General features: G+C 40.7%; 2 protein-coding genes across 4 annotated transcripts; one reads left to right on the top strand and one right to left on the bottom strand.

Moving 5' to 3' along the window:
* Nucleotides 1–971: 971 nt before the first annotated feature.
* LOC311356841 (troponin T, fast skeletal muscle-like) lies at nt 972–9,695 on the top strand. 3 transcript variants are annotated; one of them, XM_084476704.1, is made up of 12 exons: nt 973–1,658; nt 2,850–2,867; nt 3,330–3,350; nt 4,867–4,885; nt 5,004–5,049; nt 5,503–5,619; nt 5,952–6,029; nt 6,123–6,236; nt 7,072–7,181; nt 8,360–8,450; nt 8,720–8,760; nt 9,343–9,695. In XM_084476704.1, exons 1-12 carry the CDS (start codon nt 1,529–1,531, stop codon nt 9,377–9,379), a joined length of 822 nt encoding a protein of 273 aa, XP_084332830.1. In that variant the 5' UTR covers nt 973–1,528; the 3' UTR covers nt 9,380–9,695. The 3 variants fall into 3 exon arrangements, with proteins under 3 accessions (XP_084332831.1, XP_084332830.1, XP_084332832.1); XM_084476705.1 differs by lacking the exon at nt 3,330–3,350 and having other exon boundaries at nt 972–1,658; XM_084476706.1 differs by lacking the exons at nt 2,850–2,867; nt 3,330–3,350.
* Nucleotides 9,696–10,355: 660 nt separating this feature from the next.
* On the bottom strand, nt 10,356–12,363 carry myod1 (myogenic differentiation 1). Its single transcript, XM_084475824.1, has 3 exons — nt 11,719–12,363; nt 11,452–11,521; nt 10,356–11,186 (listed from the first exon to the last, which is right to left on the bottom strand). The coding sequence occupies exons 1-3, from the start codon at nt 12,232–12,234 to the stop codon at nt 10,966–10,968; spliced, it is 807 nt and encodes a 268-aa protein (XP_084331950.1). The 5' UTR covers nt 12,235–12,363; the 3' UTR covers nt 10,356–10,965.
* Between the last annotated feature and the right edge of the window lie 281 nt (nt 12,364–12,644).

Below are 12,644 nucleotides of genomic sequence, written 5' to 3'. Positions count from 1 at the left end.
GGCTAAAAGATGGCAAAAATGTAATTTATATACAACCACCGAGGTGTCAATCCTGTGGACTCAGTGGGTGGGAGTCATCGTTCCTATTATTTGTCGAAGGGATTGACACTACAAAGCTTTCTATTTTTACAGTATTTCTTCATAGGCCTAAACTGTGTGGACCACACCACACTGGCACCAATGTAAACTATAGAGAAGCACATTGAAAATAAATAAATTAGATAAAATAGGCTATTGCCACAAAAACGAGAGAATGAAATAACACATTTGGTGTTTAATTTTAAAAATATATTTTATGATTTCCTACCAATGAACGGAAGCACAGATCTGATTCAGTTTTGAGCTAAAACAATGTCTCCCCTATGTGGTGAGATAGATGAATAGGCCATTACAGTGAAAGGTAAAAATATTACAAAAGTGAAATACAACATTTTATCTACAAGTGATTGATGTACAGTCAATCTGAATAACAGGCAGGGCCTTTAGATATCAATATTTAAAAGATATTGATATCTAAATGATAATAATAATAGCATCTCATTCATGTTTGAATCAGCATTTCCGACATAATGTGATGTTTATGTTTTCTTCCACCACCTATTTGTTTCTCAAAACAAAAGAAGAGGAAGGTAAACCGTATTGATCCATACTGCTATATTTAATATTTTACTAATTTTTCATAAATGCCAAGCCAACAAAATAATATGGCATGTGTTTGATTCTACAAGCCTTGACATTTCAGCTATCTTTTAATTGTATATTTATTCTGCTGTAGTCTTCGTATGATATGAAAGTATGATATGCAATATATAACAAAACCAACCCTTCTGCATTGTAATAAGATCACATATATAGTAGATCATTAAGATTATCTATATATATATATATATATATATATATATATATAGGCTTATTTTAAGAAGAATCCTGTATGTGGTTTTGTGCTTAATAAATGTATATCTGAGTAAACTTTTTAATTCTGGTATTTATTAATTCATTAGAGCTCACATACTGAACTTGCATCCTTAATTCCCTCCCCAAAACATCTACATTTTGGGTTTTAGTGATCATATAATTGCCTCATGTGTTTTACTTTATCTTTTATTTTTAAAGTCTGCATGGTTTGCTTCTTCAACACTCGTATCTCCAGTCAAGGAAATGACCCCATTGTCCAATCATGCCACATCCTGTCAATGAGATCTCATTGATTCTCCTCCATCCATCGCCATGTACTTCATGATCTGCTTCTCTCTTCTGTCCATCCATCTGTCTGTCTGTATGTGTCTCTCTCTCTTCCTCTATTGTTCTCAGCATCACTGCTCTGCTCCAACCCCCCCCATTCCCCACCCCTTCTTCCCACATCCAAACGCACACATCCATCCGTCCATCCCCTGCATCACTGAAGCCATTTCTCCCTCTTTGTTTCTCTGTCCTCTAACGCCTCGGACCACAACACATCCTTCTGTGACATCTCCTTTGTGTGTATGGCCTTCTCCCGATCCCCTTCCTCACCCGGGTTGCGTGCTGCATGTTGTGCGTGGCTGTAGCCCAAGATGAGGAAGTAGAGGTAGAGGTGGCCCCTGAGGCCGAGGCCGAGGTAGAGGCTGACCCAGAGCCAGTGCCAGAGGTGGAGGAGGAGGTGGTGCATGAGGAGGAAGGTATGTTGATCTTTTGTGGCTAAAAGACATTCACCCACCCCACAAAACCCCCCTTTCCAGCTCCAAAATATACGGCGACCCGCTTCTGTTGTAGACAGAACCGAACCCAGCCTGGAAGTGTCCATAGCCCTGGCTCTATAGCCACTTCCTTCTTGTGTTGCCCTTCTTCATATCAGCCACTTATGAAGGTGGCCATGTGCAAAGTGAACATGGATAAAGGGAACACAGCATTTCCTATAAAAACATGTTTAAAGATGAGATCAAAAATAACATGTAGAAAAACCAAAGACAAAATTTGTATCAGTCATAAGTCTACCATAAAGCTAAGCTTACACTTTGTTTTCCTGCCTTTCATTTCCCCTAAGAGGGGTAGGCAAAGGTTTTTGGTGTGTAGAGAGATGGCTAGAATATTAAACAGCAAGACATTTTTCATATTTGATATTTAAATAGTGTTATAAGGAGGAAAATAAGGTAAACATTGTTTAATGAATTGCCTTCCATTCTTCACTCATAAGAAAATCCCATTGACATGCGTTATTCATTTTATTATTTAAAAATATAGGATTTGTTCAGACAAACCTCATATATTTTTTTATGATAAGGTTTGTTGTTGTTTTTGCAACACACCTTATTCAACCCTGATTTGAATTTCACTGAAAAAGGCCAACAGAGACATTCAAATCATATCATACATTTCCTTGTCTTTTGTCAGTTTATTTGTTTTCATATTTGGAGGAGAATGTGATGATGGAAGATGTTTATGATTGTTTATCTCTGTCTAGTTGCTGCAAAGCATTTACCTCTGTTGCGGGTCGGTCAGGAGCTTTATTTAAATGTTTTGTTATAATTGTATTTGTTTGTGCAATAATGCTTCTATGTTTTCCCAAGCTGTATTTACCCACAGTCATAGCCACTGCAAAGCTGTTTTGTTTCATTCTAGACATCATCAACCACAGCGTCCCTCTCAATCTGACCCAAAAGCAAACAAATCAAAGAAGCAAGACTTTCAGTGGCTACCTCTGTTCTAGCAAACTAATGTGTACAGCTCTCTCTGTGCCCATGCGCTTGATAGAGAGTATTTGACAGCGGACAGGTTATTGCTGTGTGGTGCTGGTGGCTTTGTCCAGCGCCCGTGCTCATGTAACTAATGACATATCTTCTGCTCTTGCTTTGGGCGCTTGCTGCATGCAGAGGCCTATGAAGAGGAAGGTATGTGTATATACTTCTACATGTTCAGAAACCAATCAATCTGCTACACTGTTGGCCCGGTCACTTTCACCGGACCTTCTGAGGTCCAATGGTATAGCTGTGGTGGTCCCATAAGTGTTGCAGCTGACCCTTTCACAGAGGCATCATCGTAGGACCAACACAGGTACTCAATGTACCTGTAGGTTTTATGGGGCTAGCTAGTAGCAAACCCATAATACATTTCATGAGCGACACCCATGTTGCCCTATGAGGATATCTATGTGAACAGGGTCAACAGAAACTTTAAACTGGTTTGTTTGTAGAATGAGACTGTGTCAGCGGGGCAGAGTTTCATAAAACCAGTGTGATCGTTTTCATTAATCCTGGGGACTCGCTGCAGATCCCAATGCTCATCTGTGCTCTGCTTCTTCTCTGTTTTTTTTGTTTGATTTCATTCCATTTGCATGACTCGTACGCCACCAGGGGAGGAAGGAGATCAAGATGGTATTTTGTATTCTTTGCTGAGTCGCTGTTTGCCTTGCTTGTGAATCTCTTGGTTTTTCTTTCCCCCTATGTTTATGAATGAATTGACCCAGTGTAATATGCTAATCACAAAGGTTATGTGATTAAAGGATAACCGGGATTTCTTCAACCCGGACTCTTTTTTCTCAAGGTGTACAGGACTCATGCAATCTACCAATTTTTGAAATTGGTCAAGTATTGAGACACTGTAGTGATAATCCGTGAAACATGCAGCAATGCAATCCTTTGTTGCAATAGTGCTCCGTCAATGTAAGTAATCTTGTGCTTGTTTTTGCCTCTGACACGGGCTCAGGTTGTTATTTTAAGTGTCTGACAACAATATGAAGGATCTCTACAGGGAGATATAACGTTTTTATTTTTCTTCTTACTTTTCGCTTGATCTGGATTGTTTGTTACTGAGTCTAACCAAGTCTCTCTCAAGATGAAGTCTCTCTTAAATCTCATTGTTGTGTTGTTGCAGGAAATTTCCTTTTTTTGCTATCTAAACCCTCCTACCCCAAAATATTTTAGCTAACTAAGCTATGCTTTCTGTAGTCCAACACAACAAACTCTTGCTAGCAATCCTCTCTCCAAATCTCAGTCACGTTTCTACCATTCCCTTCCTGCCACCACTAAACTCTTGCAGGACTTCTCCTTTAGACTTAGACCGCAAGACTGAGTCAGTCACAAATAGGCCTACAAGGTAGTTGTTTTATAGAGTCAGTGCAAAAACAGACTTTTAGAGTACGTACTTTGAAAGGGCACTATTGGATTACATAGCAGCCTGTTTTGTGGGTTACGGCTGCAGGCTTCATGCTCAATACTGGACCAATCTCAAGTGTTGTCTGCATTTGTTCCTTAGACCCAAAATGATGGGAAAACACGTTGAAAAATCTTGAAGTTAGCCTTTAATAACAATAAATCCCTTTCATTTAATAAAAGGATAATATTAACAGTCAGGTATTTTGGTTTATCTGAACAAAAAACAAACAAAAAACTAAACTTTCTTAATTGCATACAAATAAAACAAAGTAATACCAGTCACTATATAGGCCTAGTTATTCATACTAGCATACTAGAGGTATGTTAGATATTGATTTTATTTACATACTAATTCACGGAAAAAACAATAACATTTAGAAGGGATGTCATTACAATATGAATGAAATATACAAAATAAACCTATTAACATAACCTAAACATTATTTTACGTTCTGGAGTATTTTTAGGGTATTTTAACTTCTCAACAAAGTCAAGTGCTGTTTATAAACAGGTTATTCACTGGAATGTTCGCCTTTTGAATTCAAATTGACCGTATGTTATCAAATGTAATTCTGTCGTGTGAAATTGTCTCTTACAGTCCTTGAATGTAACTGTGTTTGTATTTCCCCATCACTAACCAAACTCCTCATATCATGCTGTTCTGAACAGAATATATTTTGGGTTTCTTACAATTGTAACTTTTGTCTCCTTTCTGTGACGTGTTAATGCTGGACAGAGGAAAAACCAAAGTTCAAGTGAGTGGACTTTTTGTTAAGCAGCAGATGAATGTTCATGCAAAGATTCTAAAAACATGTCTCAATGTAGATCTCAGATAAATTTACATAAGTAAGTCTTACATAATACTTTTATTAGACCCAGTGCTCCGAAGATACCTGATGGCGACAAAGTCGACTTTGATGTAAGTACAATTTAATTAAATGTAATTTTGACCCATTTTGGTTTAATTCGCCATAAAATGACATTATGTACATAGTTTACTAATCTAAATAATGGAAAAATTGCTTTATACATCTTTAAAAAGCTTACTGCTGGGTAAATAATGCTCACTTATATCAAGTCAATTTACATTATAATAAAGGCAAAGACATAGCTACAATGGTCTAACTGTGTGGCTACTGAATAGCTACAAATAAATAATCGTCATTACCACAAAACTACTGCTTGTGTAACAGGGATGTAATCGCTGACATTGTGCTTGCCTTGTGTCTGGGAAGCATCTCTCCAATCATCTCTCCTAGACAGCTCAAGCTTCTATATGTGTACACTACTTATGCCCAGTCTCTCAACACACTGTCAGTGATCAGTGGAACTTGACCACGCCGGGTAAACTTTGATTTGTATTCTGCTCTAGGACATCCAAAAGAAACGCCAAAACAAGGACCTGGTCGAGCTGCAGACCCTGATTGACGACCACTTTGAGCATAGGAAGCAGGAGGAAGAGGAATTGATCGCTCTGAAATCAAGAATAGTGCGTTTTCAATATCATGTGTGCATGCAGTTCAACTCTTGGTTGTTGTTTCAGACTCATTCATGATCAAATAAACAGGTGGCTGTAAATGGAGGAAAGCTGTAATTTTGCCAACTCCATAATCAAGACTTCTTCTCTAGGCTACTATTGATAATATTTGCATTTATTTGACAATTACTATGCTATTACTCTAGATGTGTCTATAGACATATTCTCTTAATTTGTAGTTTTTGTATTTCTCTTGAATTGGTATTCTATTTGTATCCCTTTTTTAGCAAAGCCCCACCTTATCCTTTGTTATTTCACTCTGTGGTTTGGCGTGGTGTGCACAGGAGAAGCGCCGGGCTGAGCGGGCCGAGCAGCAGAGAGTTCGCTCTGAGAAGGACAGAGAACGGCAGGCCAGACGAGAGGTATAACCGGCCATCAACCAACTCGTGCCGTTGGTCCACACACCAAACATTCTTCATGAGCTCACTTTCATGCGTGATCATTTGCTTCGACAGGCTGAGAGGGTTAGGAAGGAGGATGCAGAGGCACAGAGGAAGGCTGAGGATGATGCAAAGAAGAAGTCTGCCCTGACCAACATGGGGTCTGGATACAGTGGTCACCTGCAGAAGGTAAAGGACCAGGATGCACCCATGTACACACACACCAAGATTATTCCATTTATTTCATTTTTCAATATTTAAACACTTGTTAAAGGTGGGTTTGCTTATTTAGTTCTTATTTTTCAAGATTTGGATTTTGTTTTGTGTTTATTAGTTTCAGTGTTAGTTTTGTAATATGGGGTATTTTTCAGGGGTGAGATTCAGAAAGTTTTCAAATGTTATATAAACTCCACAAGACAGCCTACAATAAAACATTTTCTTTACATAGGACCGATAACAACCATCCACAAAAGACAAATTGACAAAGACGAAAACGATAAAACGTAATGTTTAATTTGGGGTTATTTTGGCTGATTTTAATAAATAATTAAAATAATCAATAATAACCCTGACACACACGCATGCTAAACGCACACACACAAAAACAGAGACACACACACACACACACACACACACACACACACACACACACACACACACACACACACACACACACACACACACACACACTCACACACACACATACTAAGTATATGTAAAGTGCTTAGGTTGTCCTGACAAACTGACAAACTGACAAACAAAATAAATACCATGAATTATTAGGATTATTAGGATTAGTCAATACTATATAGCTGATAATGACTGCTGATAAAGACTCACACCTTCTGACACCTCACCACACACGCACACACACACACACACACACACACACACACACACACACACACACACACACACACACACACACACACACACACACACACACACACCGTTAAGCACCAACAGTGATGCTCAGTGGGAGTATGCTGGCTGACTCCGTGGGGGGCATGGTATCGTCTTGCAGGCTGAGCAGAAGAGAGGGAAGAGGCAGACGGAGAGAGAGAAGAAGAAGAAGATCCTTTCGGAGAGATGCAAACCGCTCAGCATCGACCAACTGAGTGACGACAAGCTAAGGTGGCACACACACACACACACACACACACACACACACACACACACACACACACACACACACACACACACACACACACACACACACACACATTTGGTACATGACTCCTGGAAGTGAAATATGACATATATGCCGCTTTTCCACCGCCAGTACCAGCTCGACTCGACTCGACTCGCCACGCCTTTTTTGCGTTTCCATTGGCAAAAAAAGTACCTGGTACCTAGTACCGGGTACTTTTTTTTAGTACTACCTCCGTCGAGGTTCCAAGTGAGCGGAGTAGGTACTTTTGTGTGACGTAAACAGGCTGCTGGTAACTGATTGGCCAGCGGCTGTAAATGGGAATAATCACTCAAAGTTAAGTTGTGTCCGGCGTGGTTGGAGTCCACGAACCCGCTCCCGAGGGGGACACTGATCAGCGTTTCGCCGTGTGTGCCTTTCCCGGGGCTAGAATTAGGCTGTAGGATCGGAGGATCAGCGTTTCGCTGTTTCGTTTTAGTGTCGTTCCTTTCCTAGGGCTCGAGTTTCGCCTCCATCAACGTTACCGTATGACAACAATAGACGCGCAGTCATTGCGCTTTTTATTTTATTTTATTTCCCATCATAACCTTTCCCGGGAATCAGGAAATAATCTTGATCAGATTGAGATTTCCCGGGAATCGCGTCTCCCGTGATTAAAACCTAATGACGACAAGCCCATGGTGGAGAGGTTATTTTCTACGACCCGCCCACATTGAAGAGGTAGCCTACTTTTTTAGATGGAAACGCGCCTGGAACCGAGTCGAGTCGAGGCGAGTCGAGCTGATACTGTCAGTGGAAAAGCGGCAATAGAGTCATTACATCAATTTATTTTATGCAGAGCATGCAATTCAAAATTCAACCAGGAGAGACTAGTTTAGGTGTACTTTAAGTCTATTGATACTTATTAGTTTTGGCGATTAGATCCCAGAGTGATTTCTTCTTTTTGGGATGAACTAGCCAGGAAATTAGCCAGCAGACGAGATTTCCACCCTGATGGGGTCTAGTTGCGGTGCCGGCGAGGTTGCTAGATGGAATCCCTGGTGACGTCTGATCTCCACTGGAAGCATCTACTGCTGCAGCAAAATAAAAATGAGACAGTAAAGGACTGGAAGAATAGGGTATACATGCGTTGTATGTCCAACTTTTCTTTTGCTCACAACAGAGAAAGGGCACAGGAGCTGTGGGAAGCAAAGCATAACCTGGCGTCTGACAAGTATGACTGCCTGGAAAAACTGAACAGGCAGAGATATGAGGTTAAGGCTATATGTCTATCTATATCTATCCATCTATCTATCTATCTATCTATCTATCTATCTATCTATCTATCTATCTATCTATCTATCTCCCTCTGTCTGTCGGTCGGTCGGTCGGTCTGTCGGTCTGTCTGTCTGTCTGTGTATTATGTATCCATGTATCCATGTAGGCCTATCTGTCTATCTGTCTGTCTGTATTTGTTTGTTCTGGCGATGTCAGGCTAAAACAGTGTATTGAACAATTGTGTGAATAACCTTCTGCCTTACAGGTCATCTCTCTTAGAAACCGTATTGACGAGCTGCAGAAACAGTAAGTCACTCCTCCACATGGACACCACCAACCCATGATAAGGAAATAGCTACAAATATAGCTATAAAAGGGAACATGACGCATTTGGTTACACAACGTATGCTGGGTCCAAGTGATGGGAAAACAATCACACCTCTTTTCCAATAATCACAGATAGTCCTGCAGAGATCAAATATGATACAATACTCTCTGTGTAATAGGCCTAGGCTACTGAATTTCCATTTATTTATTTTTTACAAATTATGAAAAGAAAACAATATATTATTAGAAATATGTCAATATAGGCCTATACCTCCCCAATGTCTCGCTATAGCAATAATCCATTTGCTAAAAATGGAGGATATACTTTTAAATGTCATACGTTTGTAATTGCCTACGTATGTAGGCGTCATTTAGGCATTCATTAAACACTTCACTAAATAAATGGCAGATAGTCTATAGTCTGGTGTGCTGTCGGGATTTTTATAGTCTTGGGATATTTTTCTTTCCCTGGCTCAGCTGGTTGTAACTGTGGAATGGCGCTAGGTGTCACTTCGGTATAGCATTGCTAACACCTTTTTTCGCGCCATTGGCGCCTTGCAGCAGCAAGAAGGGAGCCGCAGCCCGCCGCAGGAAGTAAAGCCACGCTCCGCCGCTGGGGAAGAGGCCTCGCGATCACCAGGCCCCCCGCAGGACCAGGCGAGATCTGTGCAAAGAACATACACTGGACTGCTCTTACCGTCTTATTATTATGTTCTACGACAATATCTATTATTAAACTGAAGTCACTTATTTCTATTGTTCCTCAATACCGGACCGCTGTTCTATTCTGATATTTTTTTGTAAATACATGTGACTGACCCTCCAGCTGACTTGTAGCTCTGCCCTTTCAAGCGCAATAAACTCCCTCATACAGAACACAGGGTCTGAATTTGTATGAGGAGAAATTCACCTTTGATTTGTGATTAATTATTGATGATGAGTATTTTTGTATTTATAGGTCTATATTATTATTATTAGGCCTATTATTATTATTATTATTATTATTATTATTATTAATACAATTATTATTACGATTATTATTATTACAAAAAGTGAAGCCACTTAAAGCCTTCCAAATAGTTTCATTAGTGACCCTTATTGTACACTCTAGAACGCTCTAGAATGCTTCTAATTTAGGCTCCAAAATAGTTTCTTATTCTGTACGTTTGTACGATACCCAAAAGGCTAAATACAAACACATCTAATCAAAATAAAATAAAAATCTGTAAGCTACATCAGGCTAACAATCTCTCTAAAAAAGGCTACAGTTAAGTAAATGGCTATAGGCCTACGATTGCATTCCTGCTTTGACGGGCCTTTTGGATAAGCCTTAAATTTGAATTATCCCTAGCCTGTACTGTTATTAGGCTATTCGTTGTTTTCCCTGCCTTTTTCCTCGGAGACAATAAAACAAAAACTTTTGTTTTGATCGAAAGCAGTAGGCCTAAGCTACATTTGAACATTGACTTGTTTTCTCTGCATTACAGATATTTTCAAAGAAAACGCTAGAAGCGAATAAAGAGCAGAATTCGTTGGCGCGCTTTCGCAGTCAATTGGGACAAAAACACCAGAAATTAAAATATATAAATATTTTTATTGAAATAACATTCACACGTAATAAATATATAAACATTTTAAACGTTTGAAACAACGTATCAAGCATCTCTAAACCATATACATATTTAGGGGTGTTTGGGAACTTTGATGTGCTTGTTTTTTTTTATCTTAACAAGGATTTTCTTTTTTCATTTTTGGTGGTACAAAATGGTACAAAATGGTCCGCTTCGCTTCTCTCATTCGGTCAGTAGGCTTTAGATGGCATGTTTTAACCAAGGGATACTGATTCTTTGGTATCTTCCATTTATCTTGCAGACGTCCCACACCGTAAATGCATCCTCACTTTAACAGCCACAGGAGGGCGGCGAGAGGGCATTTGGTTCGGTTTTCCTCTGAAATAAGGCCTGTGCCAGCGTTCACAATATAGCCATTGCCATGCTACTCAAACTTTGGATTTCAGTAGGCGTTTCGTTTGTATTGCTTCAGAAAAAGGACTTGGGCATTAGGAAGTGTCTTAATTCTTACTTGCGTGTGACTTTGGGGCCACCTACGTTTATCCTAATAGAATAGGAATATAGCTTTGCTTGCAATAATGGAATAAAATAGTCTGCTTAGGTTTCCTAGACTTCACAACACTTGGTAGTTTGTGCTGGGGTCCCCAGAGGTCGTCCCGCAGCTGTCAGACGACAAGGGGCTGGCGTCCTCGGAGCCGCTCTGAGGGGGGCTGGGGCTGCCTTCCGACCCGTCCAGACACGTGTGACTGCAGGCCGCCGGCTCCGTGGTGATCCGCTGGACGATGCTCGAGAGACAGTCCAGGCTGGAAATGACCGAGTTTTTGCTTTTGGAATCTATGAGGAAAAACGATTAAAAAAAAAAGAATAATGTTAATAAATTCAGAAATTACATGGATTTGAAGTAGGACCCACAGGCATGTGGGAAATAATTAATAATGTATCAAAAATAAAAGTCAAACTGGCCTATATAGTCTTAGCTTTTCAATTGCATGGAAGTATGACAAGGAAGAGACAATAGGAACAAACCAACAACTTTGTAATTGTTTAAAATGGACCATTGCCCCCCGCCCCCCGGGGAGCTGAAAGTGGACCTACTCACCATTTGGCGTTTCTTTAAAGTAAGAGCTGTCATAGTTCTTCGTTGTACATGGGGGACCGTTGAAATCCATCTGCAAAATCAGGAGGAGACACATCTCTGTTTAGCACATCAGCGAGTAGTGAGGTCACATATTATATCAAGAGTCAATCATGTCGAATCTTGGAATGGCACGGCTAGAAAGCAAACAAAAAACAACAACCAGGTGAACTATGTGTGATCTAGGCTTTTCTGCTATGGCTTACATGTCAAACTCTATGCATAACTTACCATGCCGTCGGAGCAGTTGGACCGCGGGCTTGACGCGTCCGAGTCCCCGCTGTAGGGATCCATTTGCACCTGGAAGTAAGTGTCCTCCTGTCCTCCACGCAGCAGGGACTGCAGCGACTCGATGTAACTGATGGCGTTCCTGAGGATCTCCACCTTGGGGAGCCTCTGGTTGGGGTTGGTGGAGGTACATCGCTTCAGTGTCTCAAACGCGTCGTTGACTTTGCTCAGTCGCCGCCTCTCCCGCATGGTGGCCGCTTTCCTGCGGTCCGCGTTCGTGGTCTTCCTCTTGCAGGCTTTGCACGCCCAGAGAAGACACCTGCCAGCCTGGTGGTGTCCACTCGGCGCCCGAATGTGTTCGTCCTCGTTGTGGTGGCTGTCTTCCGACTTTAGGAGACTGACGTGCACGAGTCTCGGGTCAAGGTCCTCAAAGAAGTGCATGTCGCTGGTGTTAAAACAAGGGTCATCATAGAAGTCATCTGTGGAGGACAGAGGGAAAGGAATATCCGGCAAATCCATGTTTTTTTTCCGCCAAACTTTTAAATAAATCAATATACAAATCAGGGAGTCTGTATCCTGGTGTTTTCTGTAAAAGTCAATGATGACTTTATTTTTAAGGGGCAGTATTAGGCTAATTGTAGGACTGGACTGCCCAGCTCTTCTTGGCTGCATGATGCCTTCGGACTGCTTATAAACAGTAGTGCGTCTTCAGGGGCGTGTCCTGCAGCAAACCGTTATGCAGTCGTCCAATAGGAGCCGTTGTGGTGGCAGGAGGTATTTTCTATCGATATGCTCAAGAAATTAGGAACTATTTATGTGATGAATTAGTTAACATAGTACACAGTTTAAGAATTGCCCGGTTGTTTTCAATCTGCACTACTTCGCATTGTGTAATCAATAACATAGGCTACAAAATAAATTGAAAATCA

Source organism: Micromesistius poutassou (assembly GCF_964030765.1).
Source record: "Micromesistius poutassou genome assembly, chromosome: 12".
NCBI classification, from domain to species: domain Eukaryota; kingdom Metazoa; phylum Chordata; class Actinopteri; order Gadiformes; family Gadidae; genus Micromesistius; species Micromesistius poutassou.
This window is presented reverse-complemented; position numbering and strand designations above follow the sequence as displayed.

Bases quoted from the DNA above. Each gene is read 5' to 3' on its own strand.
- LOC311356841 (XM_084476704.1), top strand. From the start codon at position 1,529: ATGTTGTGCGTGGCTGTAGCCCAAGATGAGGAAGTAGAGGTAGAGGTG. The intron at 6,030-6,122 runs GTATAACCGGCC...TTGCTTCGACAG, and splicing joins AACGGCAGGCCAGACGAGAG to GCTGAGAGGGTTAGGAAGGA. The intron at 6,237-7,071 runs GTAAAGGACCAG...ATCGTCTTGCAG, and splicing joins ACAGTGGTCACCTGCAGAAG to GCTGAGCAGAAGAGAGGGAA.
- myod1 (XM_084475824.1), bottom strand. From the start codon at position 12,234: ATGGATTTGCCGGATATTCCTTTCCCTCTGTCCTCCACAGATGACTTC. The intron at 11,522-11,718 runs GTAAGTTATGCA...CTGATTTTGCAG, and splicing joins CCAACTGCTCCGACGGCATG to ATGGATTTCAACGGTCCCCC. The intron at 11,187-11,451 runs GTGAGTAGGTCC...TTTTCCTCATAG, and splicing joins CTTTAAAGAAACGCCAAATG to ATTCCAAAAGCAAAAACTCG.